This window comes from Protopterus annectens, chromosome 6.part0, assembly GCF_019279795.1.
Source record: "Protopterus annectens isolate FY-2018-M chromosome 6.part0, PAN1.0, whole genome shotgun sequence".
NCBI lineage: Eukaryota > Metazoa > Chordata > Ceratodontiformes > Protopteridae > Protopterus > Protopterus annectens.
In genome coordinates, this window is record NC_056737.1 from 490,826,490 (window position 1) to 490,852,553 (window position 26,064).

The 26,064-nt window shown below is 37.1% G+C and overlaps 1 protein-coding gene across 1 annotated transcript in view; it reads left to right on the forward strand.

The window, feature by feature from the left end:
* Window positions 1-735: 735 nt before the first annotated feature.
* Window positions 736-26,064, forward strand: part of LOC122804065 (carbohydrate sulfotransferase 9-like) — a 139,145-nt gene continuing 113,816 nt past the window's right edge. Inside the window, exon 1 of the mRNA XM_044073732.1 lies at window positions 736-932. Within this exon, the coding sequence (XP_043929667.1) occupies window positions 815-932 (118 nt within the window). The 5' untranslated portion in view covers window positions 736-814. The remainder of the gene's footprint in view (window positions 933-26,064) is intronic.

Sequence of the window (26,064 nt, forward strand, 5' to 3'; positions counted from 1 at the left end):
TTTTATGCTGCAGCTCAGTTTACAGATGACAGCTTAACTTTGAGAATTACAGTACTTGAACATATTTTTCTAGACTTAACATGTATTGGGGAACAGATTATACAGGTGATGCAGTGTATGAAGCTGATGTCTGATGAGAATGGAATAGGTATATGTATTTAGCCATTATGAAGGATGAATGATACAGATTTTAGATAAGTGACTGGGTTGCCAGTCTATATTTTAGATCTGATTCTGACTGCTGCATTTCAGTTGCATTTGAAGAAATGTGTTTTAAATATAGCTACTTAACCTCAGAGCCAAATTAAATCACTTCAGAATACAAATTGTTTCAGTGAGTATACAAGGTTGGATTAAATAATGAAGTATATGTCTGTGAAAGTATATTATCAGCTGAGGTATGTTAAATAAAGTTAAAGAAAATAAATTCCTTTAGAAGTCAGAACCATTCTGAATTCATCTTTTCATGCTGTTGACTGCAGCATAAAGTTATACACAGTCCATATGAGCCTAACCTGGAAGCACCAAATCATCTGCAAAACTAACCTTAGTGCAGTCCCACTGTTTTCATCGAGAACAGCTCTGTTTACTGAGCCGTGTTGGCTGTTAATCTAAAAAGCAATTCTGACAAGATTTTGTAATGTAAAGCAATTCTGACATGATTTACTAATGTACTCCTTTAAAATGAGAAGGCAGTTACTAACATATGCTCATTAGACAAACAGCAGAGGATTATTCAGTGCAATGTTCTTGCTTTCATTTATGAAGGAGTTTTACATGGGACAGCAAGCTGGTCTCCTAGCCTCACATAAGTATGGAATATAAGAGACTCCTTCACAGAATCATTGGAATATTTGTCCTAGGATTATTTCTGCTTCAGTTGTTGTATCCAGAAAGGAAACTAAGTGTGTGGTATCCATGGAAGCATTTAGGTAAGAAACAACTATCAGCAGGAAGCATTTAGGTAAGTAATAACTGCTTTCAGAAGGCCACTGTTTGTGAAAATGTACACTCACATCAGGGTCTCAGGGCTAGCCATATAAACCTCAAGATGGGGGGGGGGTTGGCACATGTAGTGTCACAGCATAAAAGTGACCCAAAGTTTGAACCATATAACCTCTGGTTGCTTAACTGTGATTTCTTAATAGTGGAAATGTATGGATGTCATACAAAATGAGACTCCACTGATATTTTGGAGGTAACAGTCTCCATGATGAGAGATGTAATGAATTTATTGCAGGAACATCATGCCACACAAACCTTTTACAGATCAATGACTGTATCATGAATGGCCACACAGAAGTCATGTACTAAAGTTTATTTATTTACTGTTGCTTGTCTACTCACAGGATCATAGGATCATAGGAAGTTACTAGGCTATTGCCCATGTTCCAACAAGTCAGCACCCCATGCCACTGTTCAGGAGGAACATAGGTGGAATCCCAGGGGTGTATTTTCTGTTCCCCATCCAGTTATCCAGGTTGCGCTTAAAAAGGTTTATTGAGATACTCTGCTTTACGTGGAGAGGGAGCCCTTTCCACAAAAGGAGGAGTCACTTGGACTCAAATCTGTCCCACTAACAAGTCCTACTGAGGTCACACACCAGGTTGAGGTCTTGTGTGCGGGTTACTGTGGTAGACTGTGGATATGCAGCAGTCCCATCAGGGTGGGTTCTGAGATTGCTTTGTTTGCCACACATAGGCCACCTCTGAGGAATCTGTAGGAGACTGAGTAGAGGTAGATGTTTGAGGCCCTGGATTCTCTGGGTGAGGAATCTCTGTGGTCTCTCCCAGCTGCTGCATGTGCTTTGTGAGGTACATGCTGAAAGGGACATGGGAAAGTTTGCAGCCTTTTGCATTCTGGGAAGCTTGTGCTGACTTTGGAATGGATGGAGTGCCCTTGTATCAAACTGGGAAGCAAGCTGGCTGATTGCCAGGATGTAGGGCATTGTGATAGGAAAGGTTTTTCTATCAAGAGCGGGTGACAGGTTGAGTACAATAATGCTGCAATCTGTACTGTATACTTTGTTCACCTCCGCATATATAAGAAGAATAAAGTTATTTGTAAATGATACCTTCAAGTAAATGGAGACCTAGCTTTATTAAAAGAGTAGCGAGAGAGATGGAGCTAAATACTAATGTTAGAAGAACAGAGTGATTCTGCTCAGGATGAAACACTCAAGGAGACTGGTGTGAGAGATTAAAATGTTGGGGTTACAGGAGAAAAACATTCTGGAAGAGATGCTAATTGCAAAAAAGCAACACAAGCCATCAGCAAATTGCTGTGGTGCACTGCAAAGGGAGATCTAGCATGACTGAGATCAGGCTGTATGACTGGAAATCAATGATTAGATCATATTTTGGGATGGGTGTAATATTTCAGAAGTCTTACCTCTAGAATAGCAGACTTCTAGAAAAATGATAATGGAAGACAGCGGAAATAAAATGCTAGGAATAGACAAGGTCCACAGACCTGAATACATGTACCCTGGATGATGGAAGAGACAGAAGAGCATGAAAGTCAGTGGCATATGTTAAAAGAACATATTTAGGTTATGGCTCAATGAACATTCAGGAAGCTGTACGTTGAGGCTGGAGTAGAAGTGGAAAGATTTAGGAAGGATATGAGGTAACATAATTTAATAGAAAATGGTACGGCATTAGAGTGAAATATCTTGCTTGAACATGTGGACTTGCAGAGCTATAGGTAACTTCAAGGAAGCTAGACAGAAGGCATGAAAGGGGGAGATTACCTGCATACTGTGGTAAATAGGCTCTGATTTGTTATTATATCCCAGATTACTTATAAATATTTGGTTATAATCCCAGGTTAGTTGCATATCTTTAGTCATCAAGGTATTTACAGGTCCTTTTATAATTATTTGCAGCTGCTGCCTGCATCACTCCCTGAAATCTTATACCTGATATGGCACTGGAGTTTGTGATCTGTTGTATTTAAGGTATTTTGGAAAGCTGTTATCAACTGAAAGCTACATTTATGTAATTTCAGTTTCACCTGCGACTTGAAAGATACATCAGAGTAATTTCAGTTTCAGTTACTGGTACATTATTTCACTAACAATTGATCTGTTGATTTTCTATGAGATTTACTGTAATTTAGCTCTAAAGTATTATTTGTTAAGAACACATACTGTAACTATAACATTTAATTAATCCTGAAATTATAAATGAAGATTAAAATCAGTATTTACACATTAATTTATATTTTGTGAAGGATTGCAGTGAATATTTATGTTTGCATGCCTAGCATTAAAAAGAAGCAGTATTGCACAACACACAGGTACCTTTATTTTTTTATATTCAGTTTTGGAAGGTAATATGTTTAGGTTGTTGACCCTGATTTTTCATCCTTAACATTTAATATAATCTGTTCTAGGTTTTGCATAGTGCTATAAACTGACATCATTTTTGGAAATGATTATTCTTTTTCTTCTGGGGTTTTCTGAGCTAATCTACTGACTGGTGTCTCAGTAATTTATAATATCCACATTGATTAACTTTACATTTTTTTATTTGTCTGTTTCTTTTGTATTTGTAAGTTGGGGTAGAACACTGGTGTGCAGACAAAAATAACAGTACAAAAAGTAAGGAATAGAAGAAGAAAAACATACAGACAATACACAGGAATACAAACTCAAAGTATGTACAAATAAAAAGTAAAACTACATAAGAAAGATATAAAGACATTTGGTATCATAAAGTAAATGTTGTAGAATTACTATTTTTAAGACATCATGAAATCACACTTTACTGCATACCTCTCAACTCTACAGATTTTTGCAGAATGTCCAGATTTTTGCCTCATATTTTTGGTTTGTTGCTTATGAAATGTGTGATTTTCTGGATTTTTTGCGGCAAATCAGTGAGGACTGAATTTATTAAATAAGAACGGTCATTGAGTTTCAGACTTCATACCCTTTAGAAAATGCATGGTAACACAAGACCTTTTAGTCTATAAACTTTTAAAGTTTATAAGAACAATATTAAAAATGTGTCCCTATTTTGGGGCTTTGTCCCTCTATTCATTTTGATTTTGTCCAGATTTTTTGTGCTAAGAGCTTGAAAGCTATGCACACTAGGTTTATATATATATATATATATATATATATATATATATATATATATATGTGTGTGTGTGTGTGTGTGTGTGTGTATATATCTATATATATATATATATATATATATATATATATATATATAGACACGTGTGTGTGTGTGTGTGTGTGTGTGTGTGTGTGTGTATATATACATATAGATTATGTAACTAGAATAAGTCTCTATCTTCTTGGTGAGCAGGTTCTCTGGATTTTGTTTGCTGTGAGGAAAAGACTGAGCTGAGAGTAAAAAACAGACTTTTTTTCTGTTTTTTTCAGGCAAACACCAGATGTGTCTATTCCTCTTTCTGATCAATTTCTTTTTCAGACAGGACAACTAATAGTTTTCTCACTTTCATGCTAGAGCATGACTAAAGCAGGTGTCCTACATCTCAAAGTCCTGCAGAAACTATAAAAGGTATTCAGGAAACAACAAGCAGGCACTGCTTCAGTAACCCAACACTACTGGCTCTCCATCTGTAATCTAGATGAATCAGTCCTGCAGTAGCAAGCATGTTTATGTCACGTCTGCTGATCACTGCTTCCCCTCCTCACTGAAGTCAGTGTTTCTGTAGTCTGTTCACTCAAGCATTGACATGTTTGGTGTTTCATATTCAGCTATTTACTGTTGCAAACAAATAATAAATAAATGTATGGATAATAGGAAAACAAGACTTAAATATATTTAATACAGCTACAGTAAGACATTAATGGCAAATGCCACATTTCTGTTAGCAAGATATGATTGCTAACTAAAATAAGTGTTATATTGACTTTATTTGCAGCAATTGATTATTAACTCTTAATCAAAGATGTATAAAAGAAGTTATCCTTGGTCCCATTTTGAGAACAACATAAAAACTGAATGTCAACTCATCTAAGCTTAGGGTGGCCATAATGTTTGTCAAAATAGATAAACCACCTTGTAAATAGCTTGACTGGCTGAAACCTGGCACAAAACTGTGAACCATATATTCTAAAATTGCATCCCTACAATTATTCTGGGAAGTTGTGAAAAATGAAAATGCATTTATGAACTACTGGAATTTAATGCATCTGAAGAGTTTTTTTTGCTAAGTTCTATGCCTATTTTCCATATTATAAAGTGTCTTTGATTCTTTATCTAGTACTTCTTTTGTCCTGTTTCTTAAGGCATGGAGAGCTGAACATATGTTTTTAGTGGGGCACAGCTCCAAAAAACTTGTTACGCTCTGCTGTCTAGCAGCCTCCTGTATCAGCCCTCTGTACATTCCTGATAACTCTAGCCTTTGACATTGCTAGGGGCTCTACTCTTGGGCATGTAAGGAAAGCAGAACTGCTTTTATTGAAAAGGAAAAGCTACAGAAAGCTTTTGCACTTACCACTTACCCATCTTTCGGCTTTTCCTGGTTAGGGGTCACCACAGCTGATCACCGATCAAGAAACAAATATAATTAGGGATACAAAAACTAACTATTTTGTTTTATTTTACTTTATTTGTTTACCAGGAAAGTCCAACTGGACACATGTCCATTTTCAGTGGAGGCCCGGGGAGAAAAACTCCACATGAAACAAAAGGCAAACAGAGGTAACATATATTGATGGTTAACATACAGTTATTTGACATACAGGTAGTTTACATACAGTTAGTATTAGTAATTCTGGATAGCATCTTTGCAGGTCAGTTAGATTGTACACAGTCTACATTTGTACACAGTCCACATTTGTGGTTAATACATTAGTTTAAGAACACATTTACATATGAACACATTTACATATGACTAAGTAGTACAGCGGCATAGAGTTCTACTACATAATATATTTGCAAGGTCAGGTTGTACATAGACTACATTTGTACACACTCTGCGTTTGTGGTTACTACCTTGGTTTAGAATCATAACATTGGAACACATTTAAGATATGAATGAGCAGTACAACAACATAGTGTGTTACTATATAATGTCTTTTCTAGGCAGGAGCTGAAGAGAATAAGTCTTAAGCTTAATTCTGAGTGTCCTCAGATTTTAAATTCAGAAGTCTGAGTGATGTTAGTACTTATCTGAATCAGAAAGCTGTGATAATTACAAACTCAACTTTCAACTGTATTATTTTATTAATCTGTTGATTCAGATTTAGGACTTTTGTTAAAGATTTACAAATAAAGCAGCTTCAAAAGCCATGTTTTCAATATGTGTCCTTTTCTGGCTGCTGGGAACTTGCCAAATATAGCTCTAGTGGTTTAAAATCATAATAGTTGCTCGTGCCCTGAAAATACATACATGGCTGCATGATGTGTTTTGTCCAGAAAAATAATATTGCAAGTGAAACAACTCTGTATGACTGTTACAAGGAAAAATAAATAAAATAGAATGAAATAAAATAAGCAAATACATATTTGATGCAGGGCCAAATCCAGCATAAGGGACAGCTGCCTAGGACTTGATACTAGTTGACAGGACCCATAAGTATTTAAAAAATGTGTCCTAGTCATATCTCTTGACACTTAACCTGGGCCTGCTTTACTTTGATGTGTGACACTGGGTCTGCTTTACCTTGATGTGTGACAGCTCCACTTCTCTTCAGCTTGAATATAGATCCAATGAGTGAGAGAGAGAGAGAGAGAGAGAGAGAGAGAGAGACTTCCTGGGGTTTGTCACTCTCAATACATACCAGCAGCAGATACGTAATCTACTGACAGTGTGGTTGTGTGGATATGGTAAGTATTTTTTCTATTTGTTCATGTGTATATGTGGGTGAGCAAGTCTGTAGGCAGAGAGCTATCCCCGATTCTGCAGAATGTCTCTGATTTTGCCTCATATTTCTGTCCTTGCTCATAAAATGGGGTCTACTTTATGTGCTCGAAGTCCGAGAATATCGAATACGATATTCTTGAAACGAGTACACCAAAAGCGCAAAACATCGAAAATGTAAATGGAAATCTCTGTAGGTGGAGATTTCCATTTACTTCAATGTAGTGTGATCTCGGAGTTGGTATATTTAAGTATCGGGGGGTGTGGGTGGTTCAGAGGGGGTTTGCCCCCCTGCCTACACTAGTTTAAATTATTATTTTTTTTTTTTTTTGGACTTCGATTGTTTAATAGTTCAATGCGTATGGTTTGATCCATATGCATTCGAGCTATTAAACTTTTGAGGTCCTAAAGTAGACCAGGAAGCAACGTGGTGCACGTACGGCAACTGCTCGGCTGAAAAAATTGGCAATGCTGAAATGAAATAGCCAGCAGAAATGGTGGAGTACTAAATAACTTTTAATAAAGACAAAGATAGAAGGTGATATGCCCTACTATCTATAACATCCAAACTGGTTTCGGCTGCAATAGCCTTCTTCATTGGAGATAAAACACAGTCACATACATAGGTTTATATATAACAGCATAGCGGCAGTACATTGGTCAATTAAAGTTGGTCATTAAGACCAGGTGGGAATAAAGCCCCTAATTTGAAAATCCATTTGCGTTCCTTGAAATTCAGTAAATTATGCCAACCCAACTTATCCCTACATTTGCCTACAATACAGTCAATAACAATAAAATGGAAAGAGGCAGAATTATGTTTAACAACATGTTTATACAAGGCATTATTAGTGCGTTTATTCCTGATGTCACTAAAATGTTCCCCAATCCTAATGTGGAAAGGTCTGGACATCTGTCCAACATAGAATGAGGAGCATGTACAGGTGGCTAAGTAAATGACCCACTCTGTATGACAATTGGCCCAAAAATTAATGTTAACAATTTCAGAAGTATTACGACTACTAAATTCCCTTGTATGTTGAACTCTATTACAATAAGAGCAGTGGCCACATGGTATACAACCCAACACTGGGCCCCCACTCAATGTGTGTTGAACAGAAACAGAGGAGTTGAAACCCACCCTCTTATAGTGGCTAAACAGAGAACCCAATGTCCGACCTCTCCTGAAAGAAAAGGAACATCTATCCCTCAGGAAAGGGTGTAATTTCTCTTCTGCCATCAAAATGTTCCAGTGTTTATTAATGATGTTCATAAACCCACGTGTGTTACATCCATATGTAGTAACCAGATGAACTGGATAATTAGAAAGATCCTTATGTGTAAAGTAGACCCCATAAAATGTATGACTTTCTTGTGAGTCTAAAGATAGAGTTAATCATTAATGATTCATAGCTCTTATTATTCAGAAAATGCATTTCTATGCAACAATCAGCACTGGCCTCAGGTAAAATGGTGCCCAGGATGAAAAGACTACATGGCACCCCTGGCCCACTGCCTACTACATCCTAGCCTACTCACACCATCCAAATTACTATTTTTAAGTTCCTTTTACTTACAGTTTGCCTTACTCTTTTTCCTGCAGTTATTATATATTCAACATATTCTCCATAGGAAAGACTGCTGTCTGATAACTGTGTTGGAAACAACTGCATTAAATTGGGGACTGGGGGTTACAAAGTCCCCAGAAGCCATGAGGGTTCTAAATGCCCTAATGTGTATTTTACAGTTTTTTAAACATCTTTTATACAATGATGGCCAAAACTAAAGCCAAAATCAAAGAAAGAAAGAAAGAAATTTAGTCTGACTCTTATTTTTTCTTGCATCCTTTCAGCACTCCATAACTGACCAAGAAGACAGTGTAATAACTGCAGTGGAAATGATTGAATTAAGCTTGGAGTCAAGCTTTGAGGGTTCTAGACTCTCTCAGGTGCATTTTAGAAGTATTTTACATAACCTTTTCATTTGATGATTGCCTGAATGAAAACTGTGATAAAAGAAAGAAATTTTGTCTTACGCTTCAGCATTATTTTTTCCTTCATCCTTTCAGCACATCCTAATTGACCAAGACTACAGTGTAATACCTGCAGTGAAAATAACTGCATTAAGCTGGAGTTCTGAGGGACCCCAGAAGCCACCGGTATTCTAGATGTTTTGATGTGCAGTTCAGAGGTTTTTAAGCAATCTTTTTGATCAACGATGACCTGAATGAAAACCGTCATGAAAGAAAGAAATTTGGTCTTCCTCTTAAATTTTGCCTTTTCTTGCACCCTTTCAACACACCCTCACTGAATAACACTAAACTGTCATAAATTAACCTGGGGGTCTGGGGGCTGCTAAGCACCCAGAGACCAAGGGGTTAAACATGCTCTGATGTATATTTTAGAGCTTTTTTTCAACTTTTTCATCCAGTGATGGCCTGAATAAAAATTGTGCGTACAGAAAATTCAATCTTACTTTTTTATTTGAAGGAAGAAATGAGTTGTGTCCCAGTTTTAATGCTGAAAGCTGACCAAACACCAGTTTGCTATAAAATGAGAAGACAAGTGTTTGTGAGGATACATAAATCATATCTGGGAAGAGTATCTACCTCCCTACCCCCACATCTAAATAGGTGGTCACTTTCGGTATATCCACTCTACTGTTAAATCGGATTGCAAATTATGACACAAATGCAAACAGTCATATATGTCAAGCTGTTGTTGTCATATGATTATACATCATGCCTTCTCACTATCCAGCTACAAAAGACAGTCACTTTCTATGCACCCTTCTGATGTTAGAATGTGATAAAACTGAAAAGATGTCACCCAGATTACTTTTTTATATTCCTTTTTCTTACGGTTTACCTTACTCTTCATATTTGCTGTCAAACATGTATAAATAACATGTTTCTTTACTCTTCCCCCAAAAATCAACACCTGTATATGTATCATACATTTAATTGTGAGGAAAATAAAAAAAAAAATGATAACAATAACATTTCCAACTTGTTACTTCTTGACAGTACAGTGCTCCTATACAAGCTATGGTGACCCTTTGTGCACCCCTCTGATGTTTGTGAGGAAAGTTAAAGAAACAATGTTAAAAAAATGACATTGTCCACAGCCCTCAGACAAGTACAGTGACCTTATGTGTACAGCTATGAGCAGGATTGGTTTTTAGACTAGATGAGGTTCAATGTAGGTGTGATTACTAAGCCCCTGTCAAAATCCACTTACACAGCCTCGGTGTGCGTGGGCCACCAGCCACCATGAGCTTTGGAGATCAAGAATTCTATGATGTATTTTATCCTTTAGTTTATTTATTTATTATTGAGAGGTGACTGTTAAACTGAGCAAATCACAAAAGAATCAGTTATTTTCATCCAGACACCAAGCAGGCATCGTTGCTTCTGTGTACAATTCAGATGTCTTGTTGTGATAAAAGAGGATGACTGTATAATGTATTTCACCTTTGGTCCAAACAAATGGTTACGGTACATTAAAATGTTGTACTTTGCTTCACATAAATCACATTAGTCCATCAAAACCAAAATAATCAAACAGCAGCAGGCAGCTAGTCGCCTTCTTTCACAGCCACAGCAATTATAAATACTCTGTGTGCATATCAAGTACCCAGTTAAGCAGCCCATCTTACTTCTCACAAATGCACAGTAGTCCTGCAAAGCCAGATAGTGAATTTAAACTGAGCAAATGACAAGAGGTCAGTTACTTTGATCCAGTCAACCACAACCTCTTAGCAGTTGCAGCCACTACATCTGATTGCTATGTAATATTCTGTCATCTCCATACAAACAAGATGCCACACATCAAAGTATTCCAAGTTGCTCCACACAAATCACAAAGCCAGAAATAGTGCCAAGAATATCTGTTGATCACTGCCAGTATCACTGTAAAAATATTAATAACACTTATCTCACCACTGTTTTCAGTTTCATCATGCCGTTCCTCTCTTCTCTTCTCTTGGCTATCCAGAATTCTGCAGAATGTCCCTGATTTCGTTTCATATTTTGACCTTTGTATCTCATATATTTTATTTTTATTTTTATTGTAAATTGCTAACATTACAGAAAGTCAGTCAGTGAAGCCATGCTTTAGAGATACTATTTCTATTTTTTTAAATAACTCTTTTGCATAGTTTCATGCCTATATTTGAATGTTGAGAGGTATCTACTCCATGATTGCACAATATTCAAATCTAACATGAGGTGATAAAGTCCAGCAAACTAGAGCTTGAGCAGCATCACCTCCATGGACTGCCCACTGTGCCGCAGGTGCAGCTACTTTTTGCAGGGGTGCTTCATTTATTCCTTCATTTTTTAAAACAAAGAAATGGCTTAGTACATTGCTCTAAAAAATAAATACATGAAAAAATATGAATAGAGCACCTGTGCATGCACAGGACCTTAGGCAGCTGCCTAGTTGGCCTATATGTAAGGCCAACCCCAGTGACAATAGTTATATTGTTGTTAATATTTTAAGTAAGCTAAGTGAACTGGAATTGCATGGTACATAGTGTAGAGGATTAAGGCTCTGAGCTGTTAAAGAGTTACTTCTTGTAGTCAAAATGAGTTTTATTCCTTCCATCTCCATTTGCCTACTGTTTGCGTTTAAGCAAGTCATTTAATTAGACAATGCTCCTGGGCCACCCCTTAAAAGGGACACTTAATCCAGTGGATTCACTTGCTTTTTTTGGCCTTTGTCCATCCATTTTTTTAGCTTTGTCCAGAATTCTTGAGCAAAGAAGTTCAAATGTATTTTGGGCTGTTCCTTGTGAAATCTATGGCTTTCTGGCAAATTGTTGTGGACTGCAGTCACTAAATAATAATAGGCAAGTGAATTTTGGACATTATATCCTTCAGTAAATACTTGCTAATTTAAATCTTGTTAATCTAGTAACTTTCTAAGTATATAAGACACATATTTAAAATATATTCCTGATTTTGGGTCTTTGTTATTGATTCTTGGGCTTCAAAGTTGGGAAGGCACAGGAAAATTGCAGTGGATTCTACTGTATGGTTCTGACAGCATTGAGATGAGATATTGGTCAGCTAGATCTAAGCTATTATTTATTTATTTATTAATTCATTCACTCATTTAGATCTCACGCGATTTTCTGAGGTGTACAGTCATACAAGTGGCTATAACTGATAGTTGTGTGTGTGCGTGTATGTGTGTGTGTGTATGTGTGTGTGTGTGTGTGTGTGTGTGTGTGTGTATGTGTGTGTGTGTGTGTGTGCGTGTGTGTACATGCACACAGTGGGCATAGTTTTCAATTGTGCCTGATTTTTGCCTCATATTTGTGGTCTGTTGTAAAATTTATGTTTTTTTTGTGGGCAAAGTGTTGTGGGCTATAGTCAGTAATGACAAACATGTGAACATCAAACGTCATAGCCTACATTCTACTTTCTAAGAGCAATATTTAAAATTGTTCTTGATTTGGATCATTTTTTCTCATTCTTGAGCAAAGAGTTTGGGAGGGCATGGGGTGCAATGTATTGTTTGCACTGTGTGGTTCTCAGCTGAAATACATTTCTAGGTCATTGTTTATATGTACCTTATTTTTTCATCTGATTGCAAGTAAACATCTGACAATCATACAAGGGATTATAATTGATGGTCACATCTGTGTGAGTGTGTGTAAATACTTGGTTCCTACTTCCTACAATAGTTATGTTGTAAAGGAAGAAACTGATTGCAGTAAATTGAAACATCATCATCATATGAGCCATGGTCTTTGGGTATGATCCTAGGTTTCCTTGTTTTATTTGTGTTTATTATTTGGTTGTGAATAAAGTGAAAAACATAAAGTAAATGGGTTTAGTGTTAATATTTTAATTTAAGTGCATTTTTAATTTAGTTTTAGGTGTGTAGGTGTGAAATGCATTGTGTTGGGCTACAACAGTGCTTGTCTGGAACATAGTGCAGGTGAATAAGGCTTTCAGCTACTTATGAGCTGCTTCCTGTAGTCCAGGGTTCAGACTTTGTTTGCTGTGTGACTGTGACAAAGTCACTTCACCAAACAGTGCTCCTGGTCTGCCCTTGAAAAGGGACACTTGTCTCAAGCTGTTAGCAAATGCAGTATACATTGCCTTTGAATCCTTGCACCTTTTAAATTTCCACTTCAGTATATGCTGTTGGACTATGAATCCTGGGGCATCTGTTATAGTTTAATGGTTTGCCTGATATACTTTCAATAAATGTGAATTTCAAGGGAAGAGATATTTTACTGCTGCTCATGCTAAGTATGTTTTCAATGTGAGATTTTTTGTTTTGTTTAGCAAATGTACAGCAATATTTTTGAAATAAAAGTTTTAAATTAAATCTAAATATTTTTGATCATTGTAAAGATAAAGAGGAAAATAGTATGCACACTGACTGGTTTGAGCAGTGTTTTATGGTAATTGAGGAGAGACAGCAAAGTAATGGGATATTGGTATAATTGGGAGGGACAGTAAATTACCCTGCCTAGTGTTCCATTTGACAATGATCCAGCTCTGAGTTGATGTTAAGACTGTATATAGTCATGCAAAATGCAATATACAAAAGATAGAATAACAGTTTCTGAAGATAGGAGCTCTTTGTTAAAATGGAAAAGACTCATGCAAAAACATTACTAAAAAGGTTTGTAGAAGCTGCATGTAGAGGTCTTACAATAATAGTGAAAACAAGGACCATGGTGAGAGAGAAGATGTGGTTCCCAAATGTGGATGACATGGTGGAGAAGTGTCTACAAGACTAGTTACTTTAACAGACTAATACAAAGCCAAACAAAAGTGTTCTTCTCTAGATGGCAGAAATACCCAAAGTACCTTGGAGGGTCATAACTGTAGATGTTTTTGATGTACCAATTGTCAACTGAAAATATTTCCTGGTACTAACAGAGGAATATGTCTGATCTCCAACTGTAAAACATGTAACATCATTGTTACGGCTGTAATTCATGCTTTAGACAATGTGCACCTTTCAACAATATTCATGTTAAACAGTTCTGTGATAATCAAGGAATAATTCACAAATGGATGACTCCATTATATCCAGAGATAAATGGCTCCCTATTGAAATGTTAGCACTTGAAACGCAGACCGCCAAAAAGCTGAAAAAAAAGATTGAAAACACTGGAGAAGAGCGAATCTTGAAAATCACTCTTTTCCTTAAAATTTCTTTTTGCAGGGGTGGCAAGCCCCCCATGTACCCCCACCCCTCAAGCTTATATATATACCAACTCTGATATCACCATACCTCACAGAAAATGAATATTTTGGGAAATAGCCATCATGGACTTAGTATATGTAAGTCCACTCTTTTGGCTATTCAGTTTACACGTTTCAGGACTCATTCTAGCAGGTCCCTACATTTCAAACGTTTACATGAATAAATAGTATTGTGGAAGGGTTCATTGTTGCTATAAACAGGGCTATGATGATTGCTAGTATTATGGGGGTGCCATGCAAACAGCACTTGATCAGCATGTAGGGGTATGGCATGTGCAGTAAATGAGGCGACACCAGTAAGCCTAACATTCCAGTATAAAACCCAAAACAAAACTGCACCAATTAGTTAGAGTTAGGAGAAAAGCCAGATGACATATAGAGGAAAAGAGACTTTGAATAAACATTTAAGATAAAAAGACATGCAGATCGTAGATGACAGTTCAGGGAATACAACTGTCAGAAAGGTCTATTTGTTTGTTTTGATGAAATGTGTATGACAGAGCAAATATTCACCATGTTAAAATCCTAACTCATATTTTGTGAAAGACATTAAAGGTCTTTTGGATCTGTAAGTAATGGAAGGGATATTTTAGGTTAGGTTTGCTTGCTTTAAAACATTACTCAGATTACTTTGAAAATGTAAGTTTTTTTTTTTTTTAACTAGAACAAACAAGCTATGTACTAACAATTTTCATCTGAAAATAACTTTTGCCTAGCAGGTCTAAAAAGGCTTTTAGAGAGACTTTGTTATGATTCAGGAAGTTATATTTGCTAGACCTCTTCTCTACCTCTAACCATTTTATAATACTGGTCTAATCTGACACAAACTGTATGCATAGCTGTGTGGAAAAAAAACAGGGTGCCTGAAGCTGCAGAAGGCTCGGGTGCAGGATGGCAATAGGAGCAAATACTTAGATTATTTATTTATTTTTCTTTTGCAACATACAGCCATATGAGATCCACCTATCCCATCTGATGTGAGATGTATTTACTGTCAGGATGAGCTGCATTAACAGGGACTTCACAGAAATTTTATACAAAAGTAAAACTGAAGACAGTGTTGACCCTAGTTGGAGTGCAATCTAGTGGCAACACCAGTATTGTTAATCCAGCATACCATTCTTAACTGTCCATTGCTTTAACCCATTTCAAAGTCTGCAGAGGGACAAACTTTCATTGTAAGCATGCTTGTTCCACCATTCCCAAAATTTACCAGGAAATACGATGCCTAAAGAAAGGGTGAGGAGAGAGAATTGCCTTGCAACAGGGATGGAACAGTCTTGCTGGGGGCTAGTAATTGGTTCCGGTGGTATGCAAACTGCATAGTCACAAACAATTGTTATAAATGTTTAAGCGGGGATGCAAAGTATTTACTTCTGACTACAGCCCTGACAGCATACTGAACGGTTCCCCTTCATATGATCGAACTTCTCTAAACTCGAAAGTCATAAACTCGAAACCAGAATCTCGAATTTAGAGAAACTTGAACATATGAAAGGAATAAAAAAAAAATTAACACCTTTCAAATGTTTATGCAGGGGGGCTTCTCCCCCCTGCACCCACCACACCCCCCTACTTAAATATATCTACTCCGAGATCGCACTATAGTGAAGGAAAGGGGAATCTCCCATTCCGCACTATACGTGTAAGCGCAAACGGAAGATTTTCCATTCCTCCGCTATTGTGCGTTCATGGAACATTCACATTTAAACTGCTAGGGTACAGGGGAGCTGGCCCCCTGCAATAAGGTAAGTTAACTTTTTATTTTTTTAAACCTAAGGCTCCCATTCACAATTTCAAGTGAATGGAAGTTTGAGATTATGGTCTCGAGATTATGAATTCTGAGATTCCATCCATTCGATCTTGTGAAGGGGAACCTACTGAACGTATGTTGGAAATGGAAGCACCCAAACTGTCGAGCCTCTACAGCCTGGGTATTTTGTATTTTCAGCTTCACAGTAGAATGAGTGTGCCATCAGGATTATAGTCACAAAAATATATATACCTCTGTTTTGTATTACGGCTTGTGTCTGGCATGTAGAAACAAAAGGTAAGGAAAATAGACACTGGTTTCTGAGTTTGAAAACACACACACAAGCCAACAGCCGCCAAATGTACGTATTCACACTAGTTATACGAAGGTATAGTCTTTTCCAGCAAATTCTAGTGACATCTATTCTCACCAAGCCAGATCCTAGTTACACAAGTTTTAGACGGTAACTACACTTCAGGGGATGATTGTAGTTTTGGTATGGTGAACGAATAGACTAGACCCCAAACTGGAAGTTAAACAAAATGATTCAAGGAGGAAAGGAATGAAGTGGTGGATTTGTTATAGTAGATAAGATTCACAGAAAAAGGCTGCAGTAGATTAACCACTCAGGAAGTGTCCCAACTGCATATAAAATGTTATTCAGAGTGTGTGCCAGTCCTAGAGGACAAGAACTGTATTAGAATAATATGACACTGGTGCATATTTGAATAATTTAAAATAAAAGCATTAGCATTACAAATCCAAGGTTGTCAGCAGACATGCTTTATTGGGTCTATATTAGAATGCTGAAACCTCACTTACGTGAATCCCGAAAGGCCGACACATAAACAGCGAACCGCATGAACACTGAACATCCTTACGCATGAAATTCAAAATACCAAAATGCCATAGTTGTCCATACCATCCTTTATCTGGTATAGCTCCCTAAGGTAAATGTGCAATAAGTTACTGACCTTAGGGTTAGAGTGTGGGTTAAGGTAAGTGTATATATAGTAAACTCGGAACAGCAAAAAGGATAAAATACAAAAAACAACACCAAGACGAAAGTGCAGGAGGATCAAAAATAATTATTTACAATGTCCACAGCTTGGACTGGCTCCAAAACAGTTCAAAAGCCACGTAGCAGTGTAAACAAATTCATTTTATTACAAAGTTACAACACAAGACCCACGATGGAAGTCACAATAAAATTAAGTTAATTATACTTAATTTTATTGTGACTTCCATCGTGGGTCTTGTGTTGTAACTTTGGAATAAAATTAATTTGTTTACACTGCTACGTGGCTTTTGAACTGTTTTGGAGCCGGCCCAAGTTGTGGACATTGTAAATAATTATTTTCGATCCTTCTGCATTTTCGTCTTGGTGTTGTTTTTTGTATATATAGTAATATATTCAAGCTACACCTTAGGGTTAGAAGTAGGGTTAAGTTAAGTGCATATATAGTAATACAGTGGTGTAGCTGAATGGATGTGTAAAGTACACTTTTCCCGTACTTGGGTGTTGTCTGTTTATATTCCGATACATTTGAGTGTAATGCATGTTTAATTAGGATATGGGATATATGGGTGAAGTGTACATATGGGTGAAGCGTGGATTATTGATTTTGTTTGGGTAGGCAGTACATAGCGGGCAGTGGAGTTGGCCAACTATGGTAATTCGATATTTTGAATTTCACGCTTCAGGATGTTCGGTATTCTTGTGGTTCGCTGTGTATGCGTCGGCCTTTCGGGATTCGCGTAAGTGAGGTTTCGGCATTCTAATATAGACCCGCTTTATTTACTACATGCACTACAAACTTCCAATAGTAAAGCTGTAAAATACAAATCAGGTATAAAATCAAACAAGGAGCAATTACTACAATAACACAGAGTAGGCAAATAACTGGACAAACTAGTCATAGTCACCATTCATTTTGCAAGATAATATTCACTGTACATAAGACACTTATCCAAAATAGATTTTCACTATTTCAAAGTTCAGCTGCAGTCACAATTTGCCAAATACAACACTGCTATCAATATGATAAGGGCACTGCGGCCATTAGTATAGTAAAAGTAGAGAGACAAACATTTATAATGCAGTAAAAAAAGAAAGAAGTACAAATAATTAACAGTAGATTGTAACTGACCATATAGTTCAGTTTGAATTCACCATGCTTTGTTATTACACAGCTTACCAAAAAGAAGCTTCATTTATATCAATCCTGTTACTACAGTATTTCTCTTATTTGACCCCTTTTCTGATGTATTTTCCTCATTATTTGCTGCTACCGCAGCATTCAATAGTGACTTGGTCTGGAAGCATGGCTGACAAGGGTCCACTATGCGTCTGTTTACTTAACTGGCTAAATAAACTTGTCTGTCCAATAATGCAATTGAATGCAAATGACAAGAATGCAATGCCTAACTGAATTTAAGTTTACGACACATGCATCACCTGAACGCATAAAGCATTTTTATAAGGCACAGACATTTGAATGGTTACTTCAAGAGTGCTGTACCTTTCCTTGTAATTTATGTAATGACAAATGACAGACTATATCTTTATGTAAAAAATGCATGTATTTATAAAATGCAATCTTCAATTTATCCTGTGTGAAATCTGTAACTAAACTCATGCTATAATTCGGACAATTTGCACACTGTCATATAATATCTCTTCCCTTCGGATGTCCCCTGTAAAATGACATTTTGATTAGTGGGAATCTGATCATTAACAAGTACAAACAGACAAAACAAGATTCCCATTAAAGTAACTGCTTCATAGCGCTGGTTACATATTCCACTTTTCCACTTTCTCAAACAACCTGCTACTTCTCACAATCATTCATTCCAGTTCTTTCACACTTCTGCCTTCCTTTGCTCTTACATTCTTTCTTATTTGCTGCTCCCCTTCATTATGTTCATTGAGTAACTGCCCTTTTGGGTCATTTTAAGGTGAGAATTAAACCCTGTACCTTGTGTCTGTGAGGGAAACATCTTAACCATGATGCCAAACCCAAACCTCTTATGTGAACCCCCAAAACCAAATAGAAAGAAAGCAGGATCCACGTTGATTTGAACTCAGGTCACTGGATTCAGAGTCCAAAGTGGTAAGCATTACACTACAGAACGATTTTTCTTTTTTAAACATCATGATCACCAGTTCTACCCCTAACCATAGATATTTTCACAATATCTCTTAGTTTTGCATCAGTAATTTAATGGGCAATGGAATTTTTTGTAATTAGCCATTTATTTTTGTGTATAAATTAGATTCTTGTCTTACAGTGTTGTAAATATTATTATATAACCTGATCCTGCTGTACATGATATAGACACCTGTAGCCAGGTAATGACTGAAAAAAAAGTGCATCCACGAGCTTATCAATCATTAAACAAATCAAGTAAAGAAAAAAAAATCACTATTTTTTATCAAAGATTATAGGGTCTATATTAGAAGAACGAAGATCCGTTTGAGCGAATCTGAAAAGAGCAACACATATTGCGCGATCGACGGGGATGGCGAACGTCCAAAACCACGAAAGTTGAAATGTTGATTTGTTATGGCTGGCTCATTTGCGGTATAGCTCCGTAACATAAGTGTGCGATAGTTACGGACCTTAGGGTTAGGGTGCGGGTTAAGGTAAGTGCATAGATAGGTAATGTATGTAAAGTTTAGTGTAGGGTTAGAAGTAGGGTTTTTTAAGTGTATGTGTGTGGATTATTTGTTTTGTTTGGGTATGTCTCTGTAAGGTTAGTGTGCAATAGTTATGGACCTTAGGGTTAGGGTGCGGGTTAAGGTAATTGCATAGCTAGTAATGTCTGTAAGGGTTAGTGTAGGGCTAGAAGTTGGGTTTGGTTAGTGTATATATGTGGTTTATTTATTATGTTTGGGTATGTAGTATGTAGCGCGCGGTGGGGTTGGCCGACTATGACGATTCGAGATTTTAAATTTTGCGGTTATAGGGTTTCAGTATATTTGCAGTTTGGGCTATATGTATCGCTATTGTAGTATTCGCTCAAAAGGGTTTTTGTGTTTGTAATATAGACTCAGATTATATGCATACTACTAACACAAAGGATTCTTAGTACGGCAAATGATGATACTGCCTTCAGGGTTTTCAACATCCAAACAAGATCTAGTTAATTATTAATTATACTTGCACTCCATGTCACATTTTATTTAATACAAATATTTAATTTATTTAATATAATAGTTTACATAATTCTGGCAAAACATTTGCATAACCAACATGTTGTTAGATCTCTATGAAGCAGTTCCAAACATTGAACTTAGTTAGCAGTGGCATCCTCAAACAGTGTTTAACAAAGTTTATTCTGTGGTACTACTGCCAAAAACATCTTTGGAGCCCTTTTGCCCCCAAATGGTCTTATCATAAAAGCACCTCCATAGTTCCCTTTTAACATGGTCCTTTTTTCACATGTCAGTACTAGGTATTGTAGAGTGGCAGCAGGTTGCCCCTTTCCACTGCTGGGATTCTAGCACTTGATTTCAAAATGCTGTGTAAAAATTATCTCAGGCTCACTGATAATGAACTTTTATTTAACTTTGTAGAGGGCATCTGTGAGAGGTGCAAATACATAATAAATCTGTAAGTATCCCTCTCACAGCCCACTACTTGAGGTGAATATTGCACCGGCACCCCCCCCCCCCAGCAAATACAACATTATTATGCTAACAATACAAAAGTGTCATACACTGACACTGTCAAAAATCTGTACCCAAGTACTCTAGAACTCTTAAGACTAGATATCAATGCATATCCCTTATTATGTCTGCTCTGCATATCTCCAAATTAACATGTCACAGACAGTAGACCACTCTCATGTTTGGTAAGCATACTTCAGATACTGTAAATGTCCTAGTTATTGATAACTACTATTAGGCATATAGATTCCACACTCACTAAGTAAGGATGCGGTTAAAGGCAAGTATGACTATGGCATGATAGTAGTCCATGTGGGACACAATGACCTGACACACAAATCCATCAAAACCATGCAGAAGGATTTGTTGGAACTTACCACACTTCACCCTTGAATGATGCCTAGATTCAAGGAAAAGATAATTAGGTTCAGCAACTGGCTAAGATGCTGTTATCATTTCATGGGGACACAGTTATGTATCACCCTGGGAAAAATCGATGTATGACAGTCCAATTTGCTTTGCAAAAAATGGTCTGTATCTTTTTTTCAAGGGCTTCACCATACTGTTCAAAGCCTTTGCTACCCCTATTATCCTTTCTTTAGGCATAGTTCATCTAATGAACATCCCAACCTGATAAACACCTCATATCTAAAACCAGGTGATATCAATGGCCCTACTCAATGCCAATAATTGTAACAATAAACTGTACAACCTCAAAGCCCTTCTGCTTCTGGAACATGTCCATATGCATGTTGTTACTGAGACATGATTCAAATCTTAGACTGCACCCATTCTGTGACTAAGTTTTGTGCATACGTCTTTAGGTCAAATGGTAACCATGGCAGAGTGTTAGTATTATTAGGGATGACGTCTTTCAAAACAGTTACAGAGAGACCCTCAATAACTAAGCTTATCAAACTATGCCTCACCTTAGGGGAAATCAAATGTCCATCTCACAGCTTGCAATGTCCATCTCATAGCTTGCAATCAGTCACTCTCCATGGCTCCATATGACCTTGATAAATTAATGGCATTCTTAGAAGATGCCACTATAAGCAAGGGCTCTTTAATTCAGGGTGACTTCAGTTAACCTTCCATTGATTGAGAGCAAATGCACTTCTAGCATTGGTTATTCTCAGAGATTCTCGGATTGGGTAAAGAAGAGCACTCTGGATGAGAATGTCCTCAAAACCTCCTGATTTGGCCCCTGCCTGCTCTCCTCTCAAGGTAGGTCTTTTATTAGCAAAGTTTGATCATAATCTGGTTACCTTTACCCACAGAACTTCCACTCCCTTGATAACCAATAGCACCCTTGTTAGAGACTACAAAAAGGTAAACCTCATGCAATTGTATAATGAATTCTAAATCTACCCATGTCAGCACCACTTATGGCCCAAATTATGCATTCAGTATGATTTTACGTCCATTTAGATAAATATACTGCCAGGTCAATACATTTAGATAAATGTATTGACCTGGCAGTCTCTTCCAACACTAAGTATGGTCAAAATGAAAAATAAATTATCCAGGTGGTAGCAAAAGGAAGAAACTCCTTAAACTTCCTTGTAGGGCCAGAACTCCAAAGAACTGTATTAACAACATCATTAAGAAAATGAACATAACTATAATGACCTGCAAAGTATCACACAAATTAAGACTAGCAACTGAAGCAAAGGATAATTACAAGTCCTTCAATTATGTCAAACAAACAAAGAAAAAAGCTGTCAATATTGTTCCAAACTTTTCCATAATGGAGCCTGTAATTCAAACCCAAAACACATTTCAGAAATATTGGTTAGTAGATGAGAAGCAATTTTTTCTCCTGAAACTACCGTCCCTGAATCTTAGTCCACCAGATATCCCTAAGGAACATGTTCTTGAAGTGCTCTCAAAGATCAAGAACACTTCCTGTGTGGGCCCAGACAATTTACCAGTTTGTCTAATAAACTGTTAAACATGCATTCACTGATGCCCTCCTTAAACTTGCTTAAGTCTTGCTACAGGTGATGTGCCTGAATCTAGGTATAGTTCTGTAGTAAAGCGATGATGTAATGGTTGAACCCATTACATCACCCCAAGAAATATAGACCCATCAGCCTTATGGGTCTTATATGTAAAGTCATTGAGCACATCATTACTGACCAAATAAATAATGACACTGAAAATTTGACTAAATTTAATCCACTGAAATGTGGCTTTGTAAAAGGCAGGTCATGGCTGCTGAATCTTGTCAATGTCTTTGAAAATGCCACTCAGGTGGTTGACAGTGATAATACTGTCCATGCTGCCTACCTTTATCTGGCCAAGGCATTTGATATCATATCACATGATGGAATTGCTAATATGTTGATGTCCTTAAACATAAATCTCTTTGTAAGATGGATAACCACCTGGCTTAAGGATATAACACACATTCTGAGTGACATTTCCTGAACTAGAGAGATGAACTAGTGGTGTCTCTCACTGATCTGTACTGAGTCCCCCCTGTTTGTCAACTATTTGCAGACCTCCTAAACCAATAATAGTGATTTCTGGTTAACAAAGTTTGCTGATGGCTGTGAGCTGGGAGTGGTTGTCACATCTCTTTTGGATATATGCATACCTTCCAAAACTAACTAAAGGAAAGTTCTGGTGCTTCGAAAAAGGGCTTAAGCTAAATATTAGAAAAGGTAGCATCCTCCCTACAGGAAGCAGAAACAATCTGCATCCTACTGAGTTGAACACATCACTTTATCATACAAATCACTGATTAGAGATCTATGCACTTGGGCTGATAGCTCCACCTCATTTGACCATCACATGGTTGTTGTAGTTAGGAATCCTCCTATATTTCACAACTAATTGCCAAGGAATCTCCTAAAATAAGGAAGTCATTGCTACACTATATTGTGCCTTAGTTAGACATATGATAGAATATAATGCATTCTTTGACATGCATGTGGCCAGGCACAATAAAAACAAATAAATAAATTAATTAAAAAATACAAAGGTTTTTTACAAAAATGATCTCTGGTCCCAAAAACCTTATCTATCAGGAGAAACAGGAGTCCTTATCCTGGCACTTAGATTTGTACAGGCTCCTGAGCAGAGATCTGTGCACAGCTTATGGCACCCTTAGGGATCCAGTTATTCTCTACCTCCTTTTCCTGGATAAGCATACCTCTCAACCTCTTAGAGCAAAACAAAAAATCTGGACAAAGCCATAAATAATGGAGGACGAAGGCCCAAAATAAGGACAATTTTTAAATATCGCTTAGAAAGTTGATAGAATAACGGGTTTTACATTAGAATGAATTTTCTGAATGGTATGGAGTTTGAGACTCAATGTCTGATATTATTTTTTAACTTCAGTCATCAATAATTTGCCAATAATTTGTCAAAAAAACAAAATATTATGAGAAACAGACCAAAACTACGAGGCAAAAATCTGGACATTCTGTGAAAATCTTGGCAGTCGACAGGTATGTGGATAAGTCAAATTGCACAGCAAAGGTCAGAACCAGCGATCTCAACCTTCATCAAGAAATAAATAAAACTAGATGGGAGGGGGTTCATCACCCAGTGCCTCCCATTGCTCTGGAACAGTATCCATCTGCATGTCAAGCAATGAGGATCTTTGGCCTCCTTCAAATGTAGCTTGGACAGCTGGATGGATGCCGTTAAATTTGCCCCTGGATGTAGATGCACTATCCTTGCATCAGAAGGTAGCTGAGTTGAGGATGAATGTTGGCAAGGAGTGCATGGCAGTTGTGCATTCTGTTTTCTTTTTATGTTATTCAAGGACGTATATATGCATTCCATTTGTGTTATCCACTGCAGCAGTTAAAAACCTTGAACAGGATCTGTAGTAACTTGGTTGACAAGGTGGGGGGAGCACACACACACACACACACACACACACACACACACACACACACACACACACACACACACACACACACACACACACACACACACGCACACGCGCGCGCGCACACGCACGCATGCATTTACATAGTCAGTGAAACATGCCTCCTTCTTTATGTATTAAAACATCAATGTTAGCAAAAAAGAACTCTTTCACCTCTCTCATATCAAGTCTGACCTAAATCCAAGGTACTTCTCAATCTCTTAGTTGAAGATTCATGGATAAAGCCAGAGACAAAGGCTCAGAATTAGGGACAGATTTAAATACTGGTCTTTTAAACTGCTAGAATAAAAGTTTTGTATTAGTATGCACTTTATGAAGGATATGAAGTTTGAAACTCAAATGTCAGTCAATATTTATTAACTGCAATGCTCAATTATTTGTCTGACAACCACACATTTTATGAGGATCAGATCAGAAACATCAGAAAAATCATGGACGTTCTGCAAAATCAGTATCAGTTGAGAGCCACACTATGACAGAGGAACTCTAGCTGTCTGCAAAAAAGCCTTTTCTGTCTCTAGCTATTGTGAGATCCTTTCCAAATACCATTTTTGGGCTACACACAAAAGTGATGCACTCTTTGTAATTAAAGAAGGAGCAGAAGGAATGATATGACCACCCGCTTGGCTTTTAAACGTGCATTCCAATAATAAAGTGGGAGTAATTCTCCCCAGCCTCATTACATTTTAAAGAGGACTACAGGTTTACCCAAGTACTAAAACTATGGTTATTAGCTATGAAGGAGCAACTGTTGAAATCAAAAATGTATTTTAAATGTCATAGAAGGAGGAATACTAAAATAAATTTCCATTTATGCTATTGCCTGAATGGTCACACTGCCAGGTCTATGCCTGGACAGCAGTCTGGCATACCAAAGAAAAAGTAAATTTAATATATAGTCTGCATTTTTTCATTGCTGTCCAATAAAGACACAATTAAGGTGAGGCTGCCTTTCTGAATGCAGTGCAAACACAATGATCATAGCAATCCGCCTAACAGAAATCTCACAGCTTCACTAAAGTCTCTCTATAAAGTGTGGTTATACAATGACAACAAACTATGACTTTTTAGTATTTTTCCACACATACTTTGGATTAGCAATGCTATCAAACTTGGTATCAGCACTGCAAGTGCTTTACTAGCTGGTGGCAAACAGCATTACTCTAAGTCACCAGCGAAATGATGTTTATGCAGTCGGGACCTTCAATGTGCCTTTTTTTTTTAAATAAACAGCATATCTGAGGGTACAACCAATAATTCTGTTGAAAGTGTGTGTGCAGGGTGCTCTCTCTCCCATTCTATGGTTCCAGTGCCAATGGGAATAAAACTGCTTATCTCTAACTATTATCTCTAAATACTTTATACTATATAGTTGTAGAAATTTATGCTGAAAAATATCATTATTATTCCACTGTTTATTTCACTGTACCAGTGTTCACCTTATCATGTAGTGCAGTATTTTTTCTCGCTGATGGAGCTTTTACTCTCTAAGCCACTGCACAACTGTTCTATCCCAGTTAACAATAGAAATAAATAAATGAACAATATGAATGGCTTTTTTTGAAATAAAGATTGGAATTATGAGGAAAAATAGAAGTGTACTTGTAATTATAAGCATTTGTATATAGTGGTGCTTGGTTCTCTAAATGCTC